Consider the following 23,119-nt stretch of genomic DNA (forward strand, 5'->3'; position numbering starts at 1 on the left):
TCACCAGGGAAGAGAGCATTGCCTGGAATGTTGAATCTCCATATATTGAGATAACCTACGCATCACACAAAGTCTGACCTCACCAGCCCATACTTGGGCATGGACGACTTATATCTCCATATACGGAGATGGCCATATATGGAGATACGATGACATCACAGAGTCCACAGCTGATGATGTGGCGTGATGTCATACAATAAACAAACAAGCCCTATATACTGATGCGATACGATGACATCACAGAGTCCACAGCTGATGATGTGGCGTGATGTCATACAATAAACAAACAAGCCCTATATACTGATGCGGAGATATGAGCAGGGCAAAGGTGTGACGTGTGACGTGTGACCGACCGACGGACGGCCGGTGGAGGTTTTCATAGTAAACTGCTCCCTGACGGTCGCAATAACACTTCTAGAATACACCTCTAGAATGGATTGCTATGACATTTGTTCAACAAGGTGATCAGCAATCTCTCAACACGTCGCTCTGCGACACTTTGAGAGCTTGTAGAGCTTGTAGATCTGCTATTTTCACATTCTAGCACATGTTAGAAAATGTCTCCCCCTGCCCCTAAAAAATCCTCTGCACTGCCCTGGCTAGAGCAGGGCAGACGCAGTTTGCTAACGAGGCGAGGCTGTAGTTGATCGATCGCTTGTTGGCTGTAGTTGATGCTTGTTTTGGTGGAGCGTGGGCCAGGGACCCCCACGCCCACCTGGTTCCCTAAGTGTTGGCTGGAGACCAGGGGACCCCCTTTGTGAGACCCCATCGACAGGGACCACTTGTCCCTGCAACTGGATCATGTGAACTTTATGTAACAAATGATCGGCTTATTGATTGATTTTACAATGTTATGTAACTCCGCACTGCTCTGGGAGGTCGGCGAAGCGTTGGACCCGCGGACCCCTTATTGGTTCCGTTAGAAAGGCGACCAGGGACCCCCACCTTTGCAAAGGCGATCATGGCTTGTTTGTGGACTAAATACCATTACAAAACTAATATTATAGCCTGGATATATGGATTATAACCCAGGGTGTGGATTCAAATCAACCATCATCATTATCAGGTACGTTTTAGAAGCATTTATATGGCGAATTGGCGATAATTGTGTGTTTTGTGTCTTGAGAGAGAGAGAGAGAGAGAGGCAGATCTCACTGATAGCACTGTTTTTTTATGGGACTGAACACCATCAGGGGGTCCAACAGGGACCACTGAAACAGAGATATAGTGGTCCTGGAGGGAAGCACACACACACACACACACACACACACACACACACACACACACACACACACACACACACACACACACACACACACACACACACACACACACAGCTGTTCTCACACTTTTTTTTCTTCTCTTTTTTTTTCCGGCAGCCAGCCTTTTGAGCTCAAATGCGTCTTTTGCCAGTTCACTGTGGGTTATGGGGAGATTTATACATTTGTATTGCAATTTATACATTATTACAGTATTTTTTTCAAACACACTTACTTTGATGTGTGATATTTTAGGTTCCCTTTAAGATAAAAGGCTCAGACTTTGTGACGGGCTGTGGAAGAATGTAATTAAACATTACATTATATAAAAGCAAATTCTCGGGACTATCGGGCCTGGCGGGGAACGACATTGGGATTTTCTCGGGACTATCGGGGGAGGCGGGGAATGAGTTAAAGTGATCCCTGACTAATACGACAAATATGCCTTAATACATTATAATTGTCCTCTATAATTACAATGTAAAATTAAAAACACCTTAAATATTTTATTTCTTCTAGAAATAGCTAATCTTTCACTCAATAGGGGAAATGCCTGTCGCAAGTTGATGATGTCATAAATGTAATTTGTGATCTATCCCTATGGAATTTATGGAATGCATGTGCAAATAAAAACAAACGTAATACTTTCTATGGTTAATATGAGCATCAAATCAATATTTCAAATGTGTTTGTGGTTTATTTTGCACATGCATGCCATAAATTAGACCACACATAACATTTATGACATCATCAACTTGCGACAGGCATTTTCCCTATTGACTGAAAGATTAGCTATTTCTAGAAGAAATAAAATATTTGAGATGTTTTTAATTTTACATTGTAGTTATAGAGGACAATTATAATGTATTAAGGCATATTTGTCGTATTAGTCAGGGATCACTTTAACCATTGTTTCATAATATGTTGACTATTCAAAAAAGCAGATCTACAAGCGTGTAACTTTGTGCCATGGTGCGAGCTTGTACGTACAGTATACATTTTTTAACTTTTTTAAAAATGATTTAAAGTATTGATTATTTTTTTCTTTTTTATCAATTAGACATGAGACGTGAAAAGGTTTGATAACCATTGCTCTAGTAGTGTGTCAGGACAAGCTAGCATTTTAGCGCCTCATGCATGATTAATAAAACATTACAATCTGACATACAGTGTAACGATGTATCTCTATCATCATCATTTATTCATGCACATTCTTCATCTTTTCTCATAAAATGGCCATTAATAATAGTTCATATGAACTTTGCCTGAGGGAATCCTCAGCTGTAAGATGGATTCTACTGACTTAGCATTCATGAGCACGAGCAGAGAGGTGTAGCCTGTACGCTAATGCGCTACAGTAGGCCTCCCAGCTGACAATTTACATTCTTGATCTCCAGCAGACAGGGGCGTCACAAGGGGTAGGAAAGTGGGACTGAGTTACTAGGGCCCAAGGTGGAGGGGCCCTATAGTAACTTTAGCTATTGAAAAATAGCAGATATACAAGCTCACAGCGCGGCACCGAGTGCCGCCCTCCGAGCGTGTAGATCTGCTATTTTTGAAAAGTCGTGAAAATGTGCGCAAATCTTTGAATATGTATTGTTTAAGCGAACGTTTGTAACTAAAATTTTTCTTCCGGGGAGGGGTCCCTGGAACTAAATATTTTGAGATGGTGGTCTAGCTGTGGCCAAATACATATCATCTTGGGGGTCCTTCACATGAAAACGTTTGAGCATCACTGACAGAAACATAAGTTTCTTGCACACATTTTCACAATTTAAAAAAAAAATAGCAGATCTACAAGCTCGCAGCGCGGCACTCGGTGCCGCGCTGTGAGCTTGTATATCTGCTATTTCTGAGCATGTGTGTGAGCTTATAGATCATCTTTTCTTTTCGTGACAGTCTTGTATCCATATACGTAAGTATGGTACGCTACCATAAGTACGTAAGTAAGTAAGTATGCTATACAAGATTTCCATCCGACAGAGGTGATATACAATGGTGAAAGGCTGCATGTTCCCATGCATATGCAAATCATATTCAAATACCTACAGTACGCTCACATACACACACAAATCATGATCTCACAGATTCGCCTAAGCGCTGTTTCTTCACGTACACATGCACGCGCACACGCACAATCATGTACGTACGCACGCATGCACGCATGCACGCTCATATAAACTGCTGTTCACATGGTACAAAGCAGTTTGGCTCAGCCTCTGCATTTTGAATGTAGTCTTTGGTGACAGAAAGAGAAACATATTTAGACAGTGAACACACACACACACACACACACACACACACACACACACACACACACACACACACACACACACACACACACACACACACACACACACACACACACACACACACACACACACACTGAGTACTGCACAGTATGTCTTCCACACATAACATTCAAGACATATTTTGCTAAAAGCTGAATTCTGCCAACAGAATACTTTGTCAGCACCACTGCCCTAACATCAGTGGTGTAAAGTAACTAAGTACATTTACTTAAGTAAGTAACATTTTGAGGTAGTTGTACTGTACTTAAGTATTTCCAATTTCCACTACTTTTACTTCTACTCCACATCTCCACTACATCTCAGATCCAAATATTGTACTTTTACTCCATTACCTTTGAAAACTTTAGTTACTTGCTACTTTGCTGACATAAATTATAATATTATAAAACATACATAAACGACTTTAACCCTATTTTATACCTTGGCTATTTGAAAACAGCCGATCTACAAGCTCACAACATGTGAGCTTGTAGATCTGCTATTTTCAAACATTTGGTACTTTTACTTTTGGTACTTTAAGCACATTTTGATGCCAGCCCTTTCATACTTTTACTCAAGTACATTTTGAATCCCGGACTTTTACTTTTAACAGAGTATTTCTATATTGCAGTATTGATGCTTTTACTTATGTGAGTACTTTTCCCACCACTGGTGGTAACTAACTAAATTTTTCAAACAACTATAGTAGAGTTAAAAGAATAATATTTGCCTCTGAGATGTAGCAGAGTAGAAGTAAAAGTACTGAAAATTGGAAATACTCCGGTAAAGTAAAAAAAAATCACACTCCTGTGAACTGAGCGGTGGAGGCTGTGTGTGTGTGTGTGTGTGTGTGTGTGTGTGTGTGTGTGTGTGTGTGTGTGTGTGTGTGTGTGTGTGTGTGTGTGTGTGTGTGCGTGCGTGCGTGCGTGAGTGCGTGCGTGCGTGTGTGCGTGTGTGCGTGTGTGTGAGTGTGCCTGGCCTGAACAACAGCACCCCTCCCTTAACATGTGTGGTCAGAAAAGGTACTGCAGGCTACACACAGACAGACATGGACGGACGGACGCATACCCACACACACGGCCACGTATAGGAGACGGTGTGACCACCGCTCAGTGACCACCGCTCAAAAAACCTCAAGATTGTACTTACTGTAGTACAGTAAACATACTTTACACCACTGCAGACAGGAAGAATCAGAACAATGGAGAGGTGAAAGAAGGAGCGTGTTCCATAATAGATGTGCTATTTTAGCAGAGTGTTCACCTATATTCCAACATGCCTGACAGGGACGCTAGGGTTCATGTGGTTACTAATGCCTCACATCTCTTCCTCTCACATCCTCACACTTGACATCCATTTGATGTTGGATTTTAAAATAATAATCAACCAATTAAAGCTGCATTCCGTGACTTTTCAGGGACGCAGAGAATGTTAGAGAGGCAGGGGCTGACATTTCTAAAAGGGCCTTTTGGTGAAGATATCGAAAATAGCAGACCTCCAAGCTCACAACGCGTCGCGGCAGCGCGACGCGTTGTGAGCTTGGAGGTCGGCTATTTTTGGTGTTTGATATCACGCTGAACTTAGCATAATCAAGTGAATACTGGAGTTGTGGTGTAATGCTGCATTCAAGTTCAGGAGAGTTTGTACAAGACAATTCTCTTGAATGCTGCCTTCAGGTATGGCATGGAAAGTGGGGCATTTGCATTTCTTTCACTATAAACTGCATTCAGGGTTTGATGTCTATGTGTGCACGTGCCTGGTGACGTTTATGTCCTCTCCCTATGGAGAGGGCTCACTGAAACCGTAACACTGCATGTGTGGGGAACCACATTTACAGCGCACATTTCAAAGGGAAGTAGCCACTTGACCTGGGGGAGATATTGAACTAGAACGTCTTGCAGGCCCAAAACATGACACATTTTACTCACCCATGAAGCGTTGAATTAGAATTTATTAATGGAGATTCTTTTTTATATATTGTTTTGCATTCCTGAGCCAATACTCCAATATTTGACTAATTGAAGTAAAGAGACCAATCTTAACGAGAGCAATGGTATATTTAAAACATTCTCTTTGAACTTGGATCATCAGTAGGGCATATGGTAAAAAAATATATATATTCATTTAAAATACGTTTTGGATTGCAGCTTTAAAACCAGTAAGACTCCCTAATCGGGAGATAAGTGACCGTCAGGTCGCATGTTATTCATTTTTGTTTGTTGCCAAAATTCATTAGCCCCCGCTCTAAAAAAGGCGTTTGGGGTATTAGTATTATTCATTATTGTTTTATTGCTCTAAAAAAGGCAGACCCCCCTGCTAAATGGGACAAATCCATGTTGATGACATGACTGCAGACATACTGTGTACCACTTTGCGTGATTTTAGGGCAAAATCAGTAGGAGTAGTGTCCAAAAATGTGTTTGAAAAAAATGGGCCAGATTTTAAAATATAGAACATCAAACTCCTAGCCGGGGGAGAAGCTCAACCCAAAGGACTCAGGGACGGTAGCATTAATCTCTCGTCCACAGCTTTCTGAAAACTATTTAAAGAGCCACGCTTCTGCAGCTTATTAGAAACATGTCAGATTATGGCATGTTTGTATTCTCCACAAAGTACATTACTGACAAAAGAAGTACTTTAGGTTCCCTCCGCTGAGCTCAAATCCCCAACACACAGGAATATTTCTGCTCTCTGCCAGTCAGTGCAGCTATGGTGTGCAGCCTGCAGCATTACTGCTGTAAGATTATGAAACGTGGCTGCCACGCTCTCACAAAATATGGTTTAGTTTATAACACTTCAAACATGTCCTTACTGTATTTACAGGCATACTGTACACAGCCTGTGTGATGACTGTTATTAGGGTTCAATTTGTGAAGAAAAAAAAGCTAGTTCAATTTTTTATTATTTTTTGGGGAAAATGTTTTTGATCGATTTTGACAAGTTTTGACACATTTATAAAAGAAATTGCCCAAAATAGGGATGCCACAAGGTTAATGGGAATTATCTGTCTGCAAAGCTCTCAGAAATAGTTTATAGCACTTCAAACATGTCCTTACTAATAGAGGGATACACAGCCCATGCTATCAGGGTTCAATTTGTGGGGGAAATTGCTGAACTTTGTGAGCTTGTAGAGCTTATTGATACATTTTTGACAAAAACGTATAAAACATTTGCCCAAAAAAGAGTGACGCCAAATTTCATTTGCCCAAAAAAGAGTGACGCCAGGGTTATTGTGTTTAACATACATTTTAGATGAAAATGTTATAGTGATTATTACCCAACATAAATATCAAACATATCATTCTTTTGCATGCATTTTCCAAAGGAATGGCATGTATTTATTTTCAGTCAGACCAGAAGCAGTGATCAAAAGCAGGGGCATGTTTGTGTGTGATAACCGTCAGTCTGCCTTGCCATAGAGTAGACTTGAAACTTTAAGACAAGGCAAGTTTATAGGAAAGTCTAAGGCTAGGGCTCCACCAAAATGACAGCGTCATGCCGGCGTCGGACGGCGTCAAAAAATGAACCGGGGCGAATTTGAGCGTCCGACGCGGACGTTGACGTCGGGAGTGGAGCACCCTTTATTGATTAAAACGGGAGCGTTCCCAGCGTTGACATTGACGCGACGCTCGACGTGCCCGGTGGAGCCGGGGGGTTAGGGGCGGCAGTAGAGGGGTAGAGTTGCCATCCTAGAACACAGAGGGTACCCGAAGGGTTCCCAGTTCGATCCCGGGCTCCCCCTGAGTTAGTGTCTAAGGCCGGCTTTACACTGCCACTGAAATCTAGCCTGAATCAGATCTGAGTCACATCAAAAGTGGAATCCGATTTTTTTTAAATAGTCTAAATCCAGACAGGTCACATGCAGGTCACATGAAATCCGATTTTGAAAAAACACATACAGAGGTGGTTTCAAATCCGATCCATATCGGATCTGAGGACATCTGTCTCAGTCTGAAAGCAGTAACCACATCCACCCCATAGAGTTTTACGCAAGTCACATGCAAGTCACATCAAACTGACCAAACGTCACTTGCTGCGCGACCCGAGTGCAGAGCGCCCCCACTGTAATGATGTCATTTACTATTTTCATTACAGCGCATATTACAGTGCGCTGAGCAAAAAATGAGAAAAACAAGAGAGGAGAGAGAAAACACGTGATCTAAATAGATAAAACCAGAGAGAAGAGCGAAACACAAGAGTAAATAAAAGACTAGCGTCAACGATGTGACGTAACGTCATGACGCCGACGTCGTTACCACGGTAACCAAAGCAGATATGTAGACGCAGGGCAGCTTTGGGCTGACGCTGTTAAAATCAGTCTGAACGCACAGATCAGATCTGTGTCACTTGCAAATGCAGTGTGAAAAGTCGGGCCAAAAGTCCTTGAGCAAGACTCTGAACCCCTAGTTGCTCCCAGTGAGCAGGTTGGTGCCTTGCATGGTTTTCCCCGCCATCGGTGTGTGAATGGGTGAATGTAATGCACAATCTCTGTAAAGCGCCTTGGATAAAGGTACTATATAAATGCACCATTCTAAAACATTTATTTCGTTTGTGGCTGTTGATATCTTTATTTTTGTAACACATACTCAATGCATGATGAAATAGACACATTACCAGGTGCTATATGCTGCCCGCAAATCTGCTTTAAATGTATTTTATGACATGCTCTTTATGGCACATGCAACGACGAGTTAATTACACCTGGAATTCCAGTTGTTTGTCCCCTCTAATGGGGATGTTTTAAGCTGTGATTGGTCGGTTAAAGGCTTAGTGGACTGAGAAACATTCATTGTCTCCTTTGAAAGGCAACTGTTTACGCTCAGCATTAAAGACGCAATAAGACACATTTTAATGCCCTGTGTAAACAGGCTCTTTTTTTTCTGTGGAGCTTCCCCATTCTATGCGTCTTAATTAAAAGCAAGAGACGGTTCATTTACTTTGAAGTCCCAAGGTCTGCGAGGTGGGATATAAATAATGAACGCGCTGGTTAGAACGAGATCACAAGTTATTTAGCCTACATCACTGTGTGTGTATGTACAGTATGTACAGTATGTGGCAGTCAGTGGTGGCAAATGTACACACATGGTGAGACCTGTAGAGAGCTTTTCAGGTCGGGACCCAAAAGAGATAAAGATGTTTGTGCGGAACACAAACCAGTGAAAATAGCAGATCTGTGATATTGTAGATCGGCTATTTTCACTACTTCTTAATTATTATATTTTCTTATTCAGTAATTTCTTAGATTTGTTTGTTTGCTCGCTTGTTTGAAAAATTATAAAATTATTATTATTATTTTTTTTATTAAAAAAATGGGGGAGAGGAAAATCTCTGTTTTTTTTAAAGATCAAAGATCAGAGACCAAACAGCAGGGTAAAGGCACAGAAACGGGTCATAGCAGCATGCAGGCTCCAAGAAGAGTTAATCACCTGTTCATGTGGTTAAAAAAAAGGTTAAGGACTGCAGATTTAAATGAGGCTATAAAACCTCAGAACGTTTGAAAGTGGTGTTCAAGAACGAAAGGTGCCAAAGGTGGAAGGAAGGTTTTAACAAGCCCAAGAAGAAACACGCAAGTGAGCAAGACGTAAAAGAAGAAGGGTTTGGAGGATGAGTGGCCACGAGGTATAAAGTGTCACATGATCCTTTGGAGGAGACACCACCAGTGTTGTCTCCACTGGACCAGTGATTATAGACGGCTTCTGTCAATGACATCATCATCAACCCGTTTAGGCCTCACCCAAAAAAATAATCTCTCAGTTGAACACATTTTAAATGTGTGAAACTTTTCCACCCATTTTATATGAGTAAATTTATATATGGGATATATGTAGTCCCAAGTCAAATCTACATTCAATGCAATGCATGTTGTTCAATTAGTCCAACTCATTTTCATTAACTTAAGCCAAGTTAATTATATGAACTTAATTAATTTACGTTTGTCCAACTCAAACAAATGTTAACGTAAATGTGTTGGTTCAACTCATTTTTATGGAATTAAGCTAAGATAAATAAAATACTTTTACATTTACATAAGAAGAGTTCGGTTTCAGGTTTTCTTCTGGATGATTTGTTTCAAGTTTTACAATATCAACATACAGATGCATAATGGATATATGCAATAGCAGTGATTATTGAATAATCAGAACATTTAAGAGAAAACCAACGCAATAACCTCAAAGTTACCATGAGTTCTTCTCTTTTAGCCTAGCATGGGGAGGGAGCTCAAGCTTAAACTAGCAGCCTAGCAGTTAGGGTTAGGGTTTAGGCTCAAATACTGACAAATCAAATTCTGACATATGACAGTCATCTTGCCAAGGCAAGATGACTGTCATCAATAGAAGGTCCAATTGATCCAAGATGGCGGACGCAGCTACTACTGCTCGAGGTGCTCCAAACAAACCTCGATTAAAACCCGATATATACACAACTGTTGATGGAAAAACTATCGTGGAAGATGAACTACTTAACTTCCTCATTGTTAAAATGAAGACTGTGAACCAGGATGACATTGTTCTGATGGCTGTTAATCACTTTGGGTCCGAATGGATTGAAGGCTCAAAGAAAGCACTGTTTGATCTGTGCCCAGGTACACAGCGGAATGTAGACCACAGAGGGCCAAACAAAGATACAAATAACGTCAAGAGCTGTTTGAAACTACTCAACGAGGTTGGTGAAAATGTTCCTCGCTTTGTTTCTCATCATTTAGATGAGTTACCGCCGATGACTTTTAACAGCCTAGATGTCTCCTGCCTGGTGAGCAAAATCGAGCGCTTAAGCGCGGACATATCCTCTATGAAGCAGGCTGTGAGTGTGCAGTCAAATACCTGCGAAGATCTCCGTGTGATAACCACGGATATACACCAACGCTTGTGTGTGATTGAGCAACCTGTTGCCAACAAGAGGAGTGCGCCAGAGGGGGACCCCCTATGGGTCCCACCTGCGCCTGTAGCCTCGGAGTTGGCCTTGTATGCACCCGCTGTGGAGGCGGTAGCCTCGAACACCGGCCGGAATAGCTCCTCGTACAACGACGGGAGCAGCGCCTCGAACAACGCCGGGGGCATCGCCTCGAACGACGCCGAGAGCAGCGCCTCGAACAACGCCGAGAGCAGCGCCTCGAACAACGCCGAGAGCATCGCCTCGAACAACGCCGAGAGCAGCGCCTCGAACAACGCCGAGAGCAGCGCCTCGAACAACGCCGAGAGCAGCGCCTCGAACAACGCCGAGAGCAGCGCCTCGTACAACGCCGGGAGCAGCGCCTCGAACAACGCCGGGTGCAGAGCCTCGAACAACGCCGGGAATAGCGGTGTATCGAAGTCACCTGAATGGAGCCGTGTGGTGAAGAAGAACGGGAACCGCAAACAAGTCCCGGGAAAGTCTACAGCACCGGCCAAGCCTCGTTTCACTCTTTCCAGAGAAAAGAAGACATACGGCATTGTTGGAACCGGTGCAGGGGGGGACATACGAGCTGTCAAGACGAAGATGGTGAGTGTGTTTGCTACGAAATTCGCACCTGACTTGAACACAGAAACACTGGCAAGTTACCTTGAAGACAAACTGTCTAGAGTTGTTACTTGCTTGAAGATAGACACTGACCAAACCCGGTACAGCTCTTTTAAAATAACAGCTGAATGCAAAGAGATAAGCGAGATGTATGATCCACAGCTTTGGCCAGAAGGAACTTATATACGGCGGTTCTACGAGCCACGTAAGCCTAGGCCTGCTGATACGGGGGTTGGTGTAAACTTGCCGCCTGTCACAAGGATGCATGAGCCCGAGGCTGGGGCTTTAACGCAACGATAGACTTGTTTATGAACTATGAACGTTGTGTCATATAACTCGCGTGGACTGCGCCTCGGTCAGGGTGCAGGGGAGAGAGCACAGCGTGTTGTTATTGACAAGCTTCTAGAGAGTGCAGACATCATGTGTGTACAGGAGACGTTTCTAGCTAAACAAGATCTCGATAAACTTAATGCTGTTCATAGTGATTTCCATGGGGCAGGGGAATCTACAACAGATTTAAGTACTAGAATAATACGTGGCCGCATCCCAGGGGGAGTAGCCATTTTATGGCATAAGAAACTTGATCCACTTGTCAGTGTGATTAGACTGGAAGTGGACTGGTGCATAGGCATTCAAATTGTGCATGATAATAATGTTTTTATCATCTTAAATGTTTATACTCCTTACGAATGTCACAAAAACGAGGATGAATACCTTAATAGGCTTGCTTTTATTAGTTCATATATTAAAGAAAATGAATACACGTGTATATATGTCCTTGGTGACATGAATGCTGATATCTCAGACAGCAACTCGATGTTTGGTAAGCATCTAGTGCAATTCTGTAAAGAAAACAAGGTTATCTTGTCCAGCAAGGTGCTGCTGCCAGTAGGCAGTTACACATACATCAGTGAAGCATGGCATTCAACATCCTGGTTGGATCACTGTATATCGACAGCTGATGCTCATGACAGCATAGAGAAGGCTGAGATATTGTATAATATGGCCACAGCTGATCACATGCCTTTCAAAATAACTATAAATGTTAAGGGTCTACCCGAGCTGGCCAGTTATGGTAGTCAAACACAAAGTGACAAGTTGGACTGGGCAATTCTCAATGAAGATGATTTGCAACACTATAAATCACTAACTGATGTGTACTTAAGTAACATTGACATACCAATTGATGCCATTACCTGTGGTAATATTAACTGTAAAGATGATGGCCATTATAGTGAATTGTGTCAGATGTATGACAACATAGTAACATGTTTAATTAATGGGAGCAAACCTTTTAAAAGAAAAAAGATCAAACAACATAATATGAGACCTGGATGGAATGTCCATGTTCATGAGCTACATGTAGAGGCTAAAGAAGCTTTCAAATGTTGGGTGTTAGCAGGTAAACCTAGGCATGGCCCTGAGTGTGAATCTAAGAAGCTTGCAAATGCTAGGTTTAAATATGCTGTACGCTATATTAAGAGAAATGAGCAGGCCATGAGGGCAAATTCTATGGCAAAAAAGCTTCAGAAAAATAATGTTTATGAGTTTTGGAAGGAAGTGAAGGTGGTTAACAACAGTAAGATGCCAATGCCTTCCAGTATTGATGGCACTACTGGGTCCGAAAATATTGCTGAGCTGTGGAGAAGACACTATACAAACATATTTAACTGTGTCAAAAGCGATGTCTTTACTATTGGTGAGGTTACCCACAGTGATGGTGTGATCTTGAGACCTAATGAAGTGAGCAGCCTCATTGAGAAATTGTCTGTTAACAAAGCTTGTGGCCAAGATCAGATAACAGCAGAACATCTGAAGCATGCCAGCCATAAAGTTTCAGTGCTGCTTGCTATGTGTTTTTCAGGGTTGTTGATGCATGGTATACTGCCTGAATCTATGTTGTCTGTCCTGCTAGTACCAGTAGTTAAAAACAAAACTGGGAAGTTAACAAGTATTGATAATTATAGACCTATTGCACTGGCAAGCATCCTATCCAAGGTACTAGAAGGTATCCTTATGGAGAGGCTCAATGAATATATAGCTACTACTGACAACCAGTTTGGTTTTAAGAAAAAGCATGGAACAGATTTATGTATTTATACACTTAAGGAAATTGTCAGTCAGTACAGAAGATGCAACAGTACAATATTTATGTGTTTTCTTGACGCGTCCCAGGCGTTTGATCGCATCAATCATGGTAAACTGTTTTTAAAACTAAAAGAGCGTGGTGTCCCATTATATTTAATAAGGATCCTACAGTTTTGGTATACACACCAAACTATGCAAGCCAAGTGGGGAATGAGTACGTCAACTCCATTTCTGGTGACCAATGGCGTTCGCCAGGGAGGAATTCTGTCTCCGGTACTCTTTAATTTGTACATGGACGATCTGTCTAAACAGTTAAATGAGTGTAAAACTGGCTGCATGGTGGGTGATAACCTTATTAATCATATGATTTACGCAGACGATTTGGTAGTACTGTCTCCATACAGTGCTGGCCTACAGCAGCTACTCAGGGTCTGCTCTAAATATGGAATGAGTTTTGACATAAAGTTTAATTCAAAAAAGAGTGTGGTGATGATCTCTAGAACTAAGGATGATCAGAAGCTCACCTTTCCCTCTTTCTCTTTAGCTGGTGAAGTACTGGAGGTGGTTAAAAAGTTTAAATACCTGGGTCATGTTATCAGAGATGATCTCTGCGATGACGAAGATGTTCAGCGCCAGTGTTGTAAATTGTATGGACAAGCCAACATGCTGGCTCGAAAGTTTCATATGTGTACAGATGATGTAAAAATAGCTCTTTTTAAGACATATTGTACTCCATTATATACAGCCCACTTGTGGTGCCGATATAGCAGTGGAAAAATTAAGAAACTTCAGGTGGCATATAATGATGCTTTTAGAATATTTCTGAAACTCCCAAGATGGACGAGTGCTAGTGAAATGTTTGTGACTAGTAACATACCAACCTTTCATGCGGTACTGAGGAATTTCATGTTTAAATTTATGTGTAGACTCATTGATTCAAAGAATGAATTAATTGTGGTCTTGACGGATATCACACAGAGTGATATAAGATATACATCCTGCTTCTGGAAACACTGGAGGCAATGTTTATATGTTTTTTAAAAAGGAATGTAAACAGTCTGGAACTGTATTTATACGTATTGTTTGTCTGTTTTTTTGTATATATGTTTTTATGGACCATGTGTCTGAAATAAAGTTTATCATCACATTGATATGATACATTTAGCATTTTTAGCTCCCGAAAGCTTAAACATTTCCCTGAAAACCTAGAAAAATGCTGTTCCCAGCATGCTTTGCATAACATGTGACCAACTTATTTGACCAATCAAGGGAAAGGGCTGGAGTCACTTCTCAGATCTGTAAAATGTACTTAATAAAATTGAGTTGGATTCAAACAATATTCTCAGAATGATTTCAGCCTTAAAAACTACTCAATAAAATTGGTGAGAGGCGTGGTTTATGGGACTCTGGGAGTTTTCATTGGAACTCATTTTCAATGTGTTTTTAAATTCCATTACTAAGATTTGAGTTACATGAATGTAATATAAATGCATAATGTTAAATGAATAGATTTTGTATAAGCACTATTAATTACATTTGAGTTGGAACAATTTAATAAAAATGCATATATTGTAAATGTATATATTTAAGGTAAGCACGATTAATATTTGTTCAGTTACATCAATTCAATACATTTGCATATATTATAATTAAATACATTTAAATAAAGCCAACATAATGTAAATGTATCACATCTGGCACTATTAATAATATTTGAGTTATATCAATTAAATGTATATGCTTATGCCTTGAAGTGAAGTAATTAAATAAAGCAAACATAATTTATATGTGTCACATTTATAGGGGGGTTGAATCAGTTTTTTGGGTGCTGAACGCAAATCTGTGTCACTTTAGATTTGGACCACTTTAACTCATTTACCCGATAGTCCAGAGAAAATCCCTATGTTCCTCTCCGGCCTGCCCGATAATCCTGAGACTTTAATATGCTTTTATCGCTATAAAACATTTAAAAGTATAATCACTGTTTTATCGGAAATCCGGCTCTAATCGCCCGACCGGAAGTGAGGACGACGCGGCAGTTAACCCCTTCAGTCGATGTTTAAAAGTTAACCATTATTTTATGCTTTAACTATTAAAGAATAGCAGATATACAAGCTTGTACTGTAGATCTGCTATTATTTTTAAATCGTGAACATTTGCAAATTGTTGACCAGATATAAATGTCATCTAAATCCTTCTTCTAAATCAGTGGTTCTCAAACGTTTTCACGTCAAGGACCCCCAAAATGACATGTATTTGGCCGGGGACCACCATCTCAAAATATGTTGTTCCAGGGCCCATCCAGAAGCAAATATTTGAGTTACAAATGTTCACTTGTAAAAAGATGTATTCAAAGAAGACTTTCAAAAGAAAATCAAGATTTTTCAAAAATAGCTGATCTACAAGCTCGCTGCTAGCTTTTTAAATAGCTAAAGCATAACATAATTCTAGGGGTTAAGAGACAGCCATGCCCAGGGGTTTATTCTGATAGCCTAAATGTAACAGTCCATTCTTTAATAATGAGTTGTGCCAGCAGGGGGAAAATGTATTGGAGCCAAGATGACATTCTGTTACTTTAATGCAAATATAATGGAGAAATAAAGTAGTGAATTCTTATCTGATCTGGGGCAGAATACACCAATTTAAAAGTAAACACAACCGCACCACATTTTCCTTTTGGGGCGTCGGTCCAGTGCACAGCCTATTACAATAAGTGTCCCTGCGTGATCTCTGTTGGCAAAAACACACTGATTGAAAATCTGCATCACCCATGGAGAGAGAGATAAACGCCCTCACATTATGTCTCCTTTTCATTCGAAAAAACGTTCCGTAGAGTTTTAGCTCAGCATCATTTGTATGCATAGAGATTAGCCCGGTGGTTCTCAAAGTGAGGTCTGGGGGGTATTTAAAAATGGGTGCCACATGATGTGCCACAGGATGATCAGGTTTTTATGATTATACTGGAAGAGCTTTTCCAAAATAGTGCACAGAAAGTGTTATAATTATGTTTTTATGTGGCCACCAGTTCATTAAGGATGCCTGGTTGTCAGGTGGGTGGTGACCCAGCTGAAGTTAGCCACACCCACAGTGTTGGGCGAGTGGTAAAAGGGGAGGGGTTGATTTTATGATGTCATTAAGTCAGTGTTTTTCAGTTGGGCCTTTTGACTCAGAGGCTTTCAGCTTTCAGGAAGAAACCAAAAATACACATACTGCACAAAACAGAAAAAGTACAAAACTATGGCACCACATCTTCAAATAATATTATATAATAGGCTATATATTGAAAATGTTTGGAACATTTTGAATAAGTTTGAATTTTTAAAACAAGAATCTTCTCTTCTGGGGGTCCCTGGCACAAAACATTTTCAGATGGGGGTCTTGAGAGTTGAGAAATGTTTGAGAACCACTTGGACTAGAGTTTTTGAAGATGCCCCACCACGGTTTAGGGTGTTTCCTACCCTTAAGTGTGACCTGTACACAGATGTTATACCCTGAAGTGTGACCTGTACACAGATGTTATACCCTGAAGTGTGACCTGTACACAGATGTTACCGTATACCCTGAAGTGTGACCTGTACACAGATGTTACACCCTGAAGTGTGACCTGTACACAGATGTTACTGTATACCCTGAAGTGTGACCTGTACACAGATGTTATACCCTGAAGTGTGACCTGTACACAGATGTTACCGTATACCCTGAAGTGTGACCTGTACACAGATGTTATACCCTGAAGTGTGACCTGTACACAGATGTTATACCCTGAAGTGTGACCCGTACACAGATGTTATACCCTGAAGTGTGACCTGTACACAGATGGTCACAGGCTGCTGTGTGTGGAGCTGGAAGGAGCAGCCCATGTTCTACACTAAAAGGTTAAATGTAATATCAAATATATTGCAGTTTAATAATGAATACGTTTATATATACCTACGTTTAATATGTTATTAACTCATTGCCTGACGAGTGGTGTTTTGAAGCTGGATGGCGCTGTTCGCTAGCCTAAGGGTCACCAATTATTTTATAAAACGCATAACGTGTGTATGTGGCGAGGGGATGGACGCGAGGTCGACACGATAGCCTATAATAATAATAATAATAATAATATCTCAAATTGATATAGTGCTTTTCTGAGTACCCAAAGACGCTTTACATGGGGCAAAAGAGAACAAAGAATAAACAACTTTATTAATGATTTAAAAAAAACCACTAAGACTAAAACCCATTTAAAAAACAATTAAACATAAGGTGGGTTAGCTGGGGAAAGCAATATGAAAGATGTGGGTTTTGAGGCCGGTTTTGAAGGTTTGGATGGTGGGGGCGACTCTGAGGGGTTTGGGGAGTGCATTCCAGAGGGTTGGGGCAGCAAAAGCAAAAGCTCTGTCGCCCCGGGTCTTGGGGACAACAAGGAGATTTGCGTCACCAGACCTGAGGGAGCGGGAGGGGGCATAAGGTTCCAGGTTCCCCTATCTTTCAAATGGATGGTCGCGTAGGATTATTTTCCAATTATAGCACACCCGTGGGCGTCCTCTGAATGCTCCCGTGTGCGGATCGGAGCGACGCAAAATATTCAGCGTTTTTTTCAAAGGTTGGTGGAAAAAAAAAACGCTTTGAATCCTGGCAGTCAATGAGTTAAATATTTCGGTATTTCACCTGGATGTGACGAATGGGCAGACAGGGATTTAAGATGGCAGAGGAGAGAGACACTGTCTGGGGCAGCGCCTGGTATCACAGACATCCAACAACCATTGGCTTATTGAGAGCTCAGCCCGCTCCTACCTCTGTATAAATGTACCTCTTTTAGTCTCTGCCATTCATGAAGATGCAGTAGCATGGAAACGTCAGTCATTATCTTTTGTACTAGCGCCTGAATAAAAGGCTTGAACAGTCTGAGCTGCTCCAGTTTCTCTCTCCTCTACATTCGTCTGTCCCCGCTGCTGTGATGCACCGGACTAGCCGTGTAGGCTGAGGCGCGCCGTAGAACCCCTTTGTTCTCACAGGGATTTTAAGATTGTTCCTCTAGTTCAGTGGTTCTCAACCTGTGGGTCGGGACCCCTGGGGGGTCCCCGGATGATTACCGTACTTAATGTGCAACACTGTTTTCTCACTCAACAGTAAACAAACCAACATAAAGTTGAAGTGTATAGAGGGGTATATGCACATTTCTATAGTGACAATTTAAGGACTTTTTAATACCTCTAAAATGACAAATTAAACATTGGCGAATTTGTCAAATATTAGAGGCAGAAATTGTGAAAGTAGGCGATCTACATGCTTGTGAGCATGTAGATCTGCTATTTTCGCAATAGAACCATGTTACACAAAATGTAATGCCTCAACTCTTAGTGCTTGTCAGGGTTGGGGGTCCCCAGTTAAAATCAGATTTTTTGGGGGGGTCGCAGCCTAAAAAGGTTGAGAACCACTGCTCTGGTTCATGGTCCTTCAACAGGAGTCTTACGTCAGTTTGGACGATCATCCAGGCGTTGGTCAGACCCACGTTGCCCTCTGTTCCAAACAGCTGCAGACCTCGCTTCAGATCCCTCTGGGCGTAGTAGTCAATCTGTTAAAACACACACACATAAATAAAGATTAAAGCCCCAGCAGCATCCATATTAGAGGGATAGTTCACAATTCACAATTTTAGGCATTTAGCAGACGCTCTTAATCCAGAGGGATTTAAAATGAGCAAGGACAACAAAGCAGGCTCTTTGTGTCTCCATAGGGAACCACTGCTGGCCATCAAATTATTGGCTTAGGAATGTGACAAAAACAACCCACGACAAAAACAACAACAACAACAACAACAACGGGGCGGCATAGCTCAGGGGTAGAGAAACCGTTATTGGAGCACGAAGGGTTCCCGAAGGGTTCCCAGTTCGAATCCGGGCTCCCCCTGAGTTAAGACTCTGAACCCCTAATTGCTCCCGGTTAGTAGCTTGGTGCCTTGCATGGTTTCCTCCGCCACCGGTGTATGAATGTGTGCGTGAATGGGTGAATGTAATGCACAATCTATGTAAAGCGCTTTGGATAAAAGCGCTATATAAATGCACCATTTACCATTTAACAACAAAATCCATGAATTCAAGTCTCCATGGGGTGAGTAATCGATAAAAAAATTGATATTTTCTATCTAACTATCCCTTTAACACAGAACGTTGTGATCCTTGGCTGTCTGTCTGTCAGTCCTTTGAGCCGGTCACAGAAATAAGCCTGGATAAGAGAGGCAATAACAGGACAGGAGGTTGATGAAGGCCAGAACCACTGTGGCCCCTCACTTTAGCCTCCTGGCCCTCAAAACATGTTCTGCCCTGAAGCTACACTGGCCCTGATGCCCTGCTGTGTGCCCACAATGCTGCCACAGTTTATTTAGCCTCTCAACTGGCAATATGTTTTTTTTTAGACTTTTATTGAGATTGTGAATTCTTAACCACGCTTCATCCCCATATCGTTACTGTCGGGTAGAAACCTCTTACCTCCATATTTTTTCTTTGAATATATCTTTCTAAAAGCAAACATTTGTAACTCACATATTTGCTTCTTGGGAGTGCCTGGAACAACATATTTTGAGATGGGGGTCTGCGGCCAAATACATGCAATTTTGGGGGTCTTTGACATGTAAAAGTTTGAGAACCACTGATTTAGAAGAAGGATATAGAAGACATTTATAGAATCTGGTCAAAATATTCAAAGACTTTTCAAAAATAGCAGATCTACAAGCTCGCAGCGCGGCACTGAGAGCTTGCTCCAGCGAATAATTAGTCCATTAGGCTAATCTCTCCATGACAGATTCTACCAACAGTAGAACCTGTCAGCACCACTAGCATAAACATGTAAAGTCCTTGTTAGTAGGAATAAACGCAGGAGCACCCGGGAGGAAGTGGACTAAGAAAGGGGAGGAGCCGAATAGAGTTCCTGTCTCTACACAAATAGTGCCCACAGAGCCAAACCGAATGGTTTCCCACATGGGGTCATTGCCTTGCTGGCTTTTTTGACAACATTACATTTTTGTCACAGACATACAAAATGAGTGGACACTAATATTATCAAAAACACAAATAGCTATAGCCCTGAATGATCATAACAGGTCTGTAACTCTGACAGTGTACAAGTGGAACCAAACTGACTGGTAGGGCTTGTAGATCTGCTATTTTTGAAATATCTTGACATTTTTGATAAATCTTTGAATGTATTTTCAACATTCGTAACTCAAATATTTGCTTCTGGGCGGTCCATGGAACAACATATTTTGAGATGGGGGTCTGGGGCCAAATACCTCTAATTTGGGGGGTCCTTGACATGAAAACGTTTGAGAACCACTGATTTAGAAGAAGGATTATATAAGTCATTTATAGAATTGGGTCAAAATATTTAAATATACTTGCACAAAAAATAGTTGTTCCAGTGGCCCTGCCCATTAATTTCATGGCCATATTTCTACCATCCAGGTTGCTGTCCAAAATACAACTCAGATACTTACTATGTTACTAGTACATTATTCAACACAACCTTGAATTCAGAACATCTACTCAGCCACAATCGCCTATTTTTGAATATCTGAAGAACCCCCCAAGGACCCCTAGGGCAGGGTGTCCCAAAGTGGATGCCGTGATGCCAGTCCAGGGGTGCCGCAAAATAATTTGATCATATTTGGAATCAATATCACTTCACTATTCTTAGTAAAACAAATATGATTTGCACTGTACTTGATGAGTTCTTCTTCCATCTACAGCTAACTCGCTTCACCAAAAATAGCGTGTGCATAACGTGCGTGTAACATGACGCATTGTGAGCGTCAGAAACACGAAAATGGTACTGATCCTGCAGGCTATTGTTCCAGAGGCCCTGCATCACACCTCTTGTAGATCTGCTAATTGTAGGCGCTCTAAATAGTGCCGTTAACCTTGTTCACCCATTTGTAAGTTGAGTAGGTCAATTCCATTGATCTCATCGATCTATCTGAGCTCTCAGCCAGTCTTCTGCCGTCGTGCAGCCCTTTTACCTTTACAAGGACAAACTCACAAACAGTGGTGGAAAAAGTACACAAATATTTTACTTCAGTAAAAGTATCTATACCACAACGTAAAAATGAACGTGTGGAATTCAAAGTTTAAATAGTTGTATATATTGTAAAATGTATGTTCTGTGATAATAATCTAAAAGTAAAGGTTTCAAATAATTATAGCGCAGTAAAAATATAATATTTGCCTCTGAGATGTAGTGGAGTAGAAGTATTAGGGTTGAAACACTTCAGGCCTATATATATATTTCCAAAATAGCCGATCTACAAGTTCACAATGTGTGTATGTGCCTAGAGCTTGTAGATCTGCTATTTTAAAAAGATTTGTATACATTGTATACATTTGAAAATTGTGAAATGGGACATTTCGATACCAATACTTTTTGAGCGGTGGTCACACCGTCTCCATAGCGTGGCCGTGTGTGTAGGTATGTTTGTTTGTTTGTTTGTATGTGGGTGGGTGGGTGGGTCTGTATGTAGCCTCAAGCCTGTGGTGTAGTACCTTTTCTGACCACACATGTTAAGGGAGGGGCGCTGTTTTCAGGCCAGGCCAGGCACACACACACACGCACACACACACACACACACGCACACACACACACACACAGGGGGGGGGGGGGGGGGGGGGGGGGGTAAAACCACCGCTCAGTTCACACGGGTGTGATTTTATTTTTACATTTTGAACACCAAACTTTTACTTCTAACAGAGTATTCTACATTGCAGTATGTATTGATACTTTTACTTAAGTTTAAAAAAAAATATATTTTTTACACCACTGCTGTGGTATAAATAACGGTTACATGTCTCCTCTCCTGACCCTGTCATTGTATCGTTGTTATTGTTAATGAAACATAATCAAGCTTTCAGCGTTGACTACAGACTAAAGATGGGATTTATGCCTCTTTGAAGTGAGCCGGATCTCTGGGATCCGTTCCTTTCAAAGAGCCGTTCAAAAGTTTGGCTCATTCTAGTTACTAGTACCTTTGTAGATTTTGATTATAATTAAAAATTCACTTCATATACATTTCAGCCATATATATAGGCTACATTTCCGCCGTTTGAAAATAGCCGATCTACCCACTTGTACAGTAGATCTGCTATTTTCAAATTATTTTTCTACATTTTCTACATTGGAAAAACTGTGAAATGGGACTTTCTGCAATTTTTTCTTCTACTCTTCTACTGGCAGAGTATTTCCGCGTTGCAGTATTGATGCTTTTACATAAGAAAAGAATGTTTGTACTTTTTCCACAACTGTTCATTTACAGAAGGAACGGCTGCGAACCGGATCCCATCGTTCATTTCAAAGAGCCGTTCAAAAGACTCGATTCGTTCGCGAACGTCCCACCTCTACAACAGACTCCCATGCAGCGGTAGGTAAATATTAAATTTAACCTCAGGTGCTGAAGACAGGAACATGTTAAAATAGAATATAAGATCCAGCACGCTGAATCATGCTCCATGGGTAATTTAACACCAACAAGAAGTTTCAAGTGTCTAGCCGTTCCTCAGATGAGTTGCTAGACGCTCAAAAAACATCATCTCAGTGTTAATTCATTAAATTACCCCTGGCAGCCTCATCCACTGAGTGGACTCTGTTTCTATTTCTGTGCTCCAAGAGCCAAAAACAGCCGGTGGTGAATCATTTGGCTTAATTTGAAGTGGCATAATAAAATAAAAAACGCAACGCAACTCACGCAGCCACACAAAACGCAGAATAAAGTAATTTAAAGCAGTGTAGATTTCAAAAGATTTTTCACTTTGACCCGGAACGGTGCTGTAAGCAATGAGATTGTCACTGCTGTGCGAGATATCATTGACACTGTTGGGCAGGAAACGTGTATCTCCATAATCTTTCATCTTTTTATGTTTTTATCATAAGTGAATGTCCTATATGTTTTGTTGCACAGCAGTTTGTGCAAAAGTAAGTTAAGTAGGCCTAAGTAAGAATAGCTGATGTGCCAGC

General features: G+C 41.2%; 1 protein-coding gene across 1 annotated transcript in view; it reads right to left on the bottom strand.

Moving 5' to 3' along the window:
* The window catches only part of tspan4a (tetraspanin 4a), a gene marked incomplete at its 5' end in the record, with an annotated part of 330,035 nt that overhangs the window by 24,131 nt on the left and 282,785 nt on the right, over positions 1-23,119 (bottom strand). The window contains one exon of the mRNA XM_080730704.1: positions 18,594-18,695. Coding sequence (XP_080586830.1) covers positions 18,594-18,695 — 102 coding nt within the window. The remainder of the gene's footprint in view (positions 1-18,593; positions 18,696-23,119) is intronic.

The sequence above is a fragment of the Nannobrachium achirus genome (assembly GCF_963921795.1).
Source record: "Nannobrachium achirus genome assembly, chromosome: 7".
Taxonomy (NCBI): domain Eukaryota; kingdom Metazoa; phylum Chordata; class Actinopteri; order Myctophiformes; family Myctophidae; genus Nannobrachium; species Nannobrachium achirus.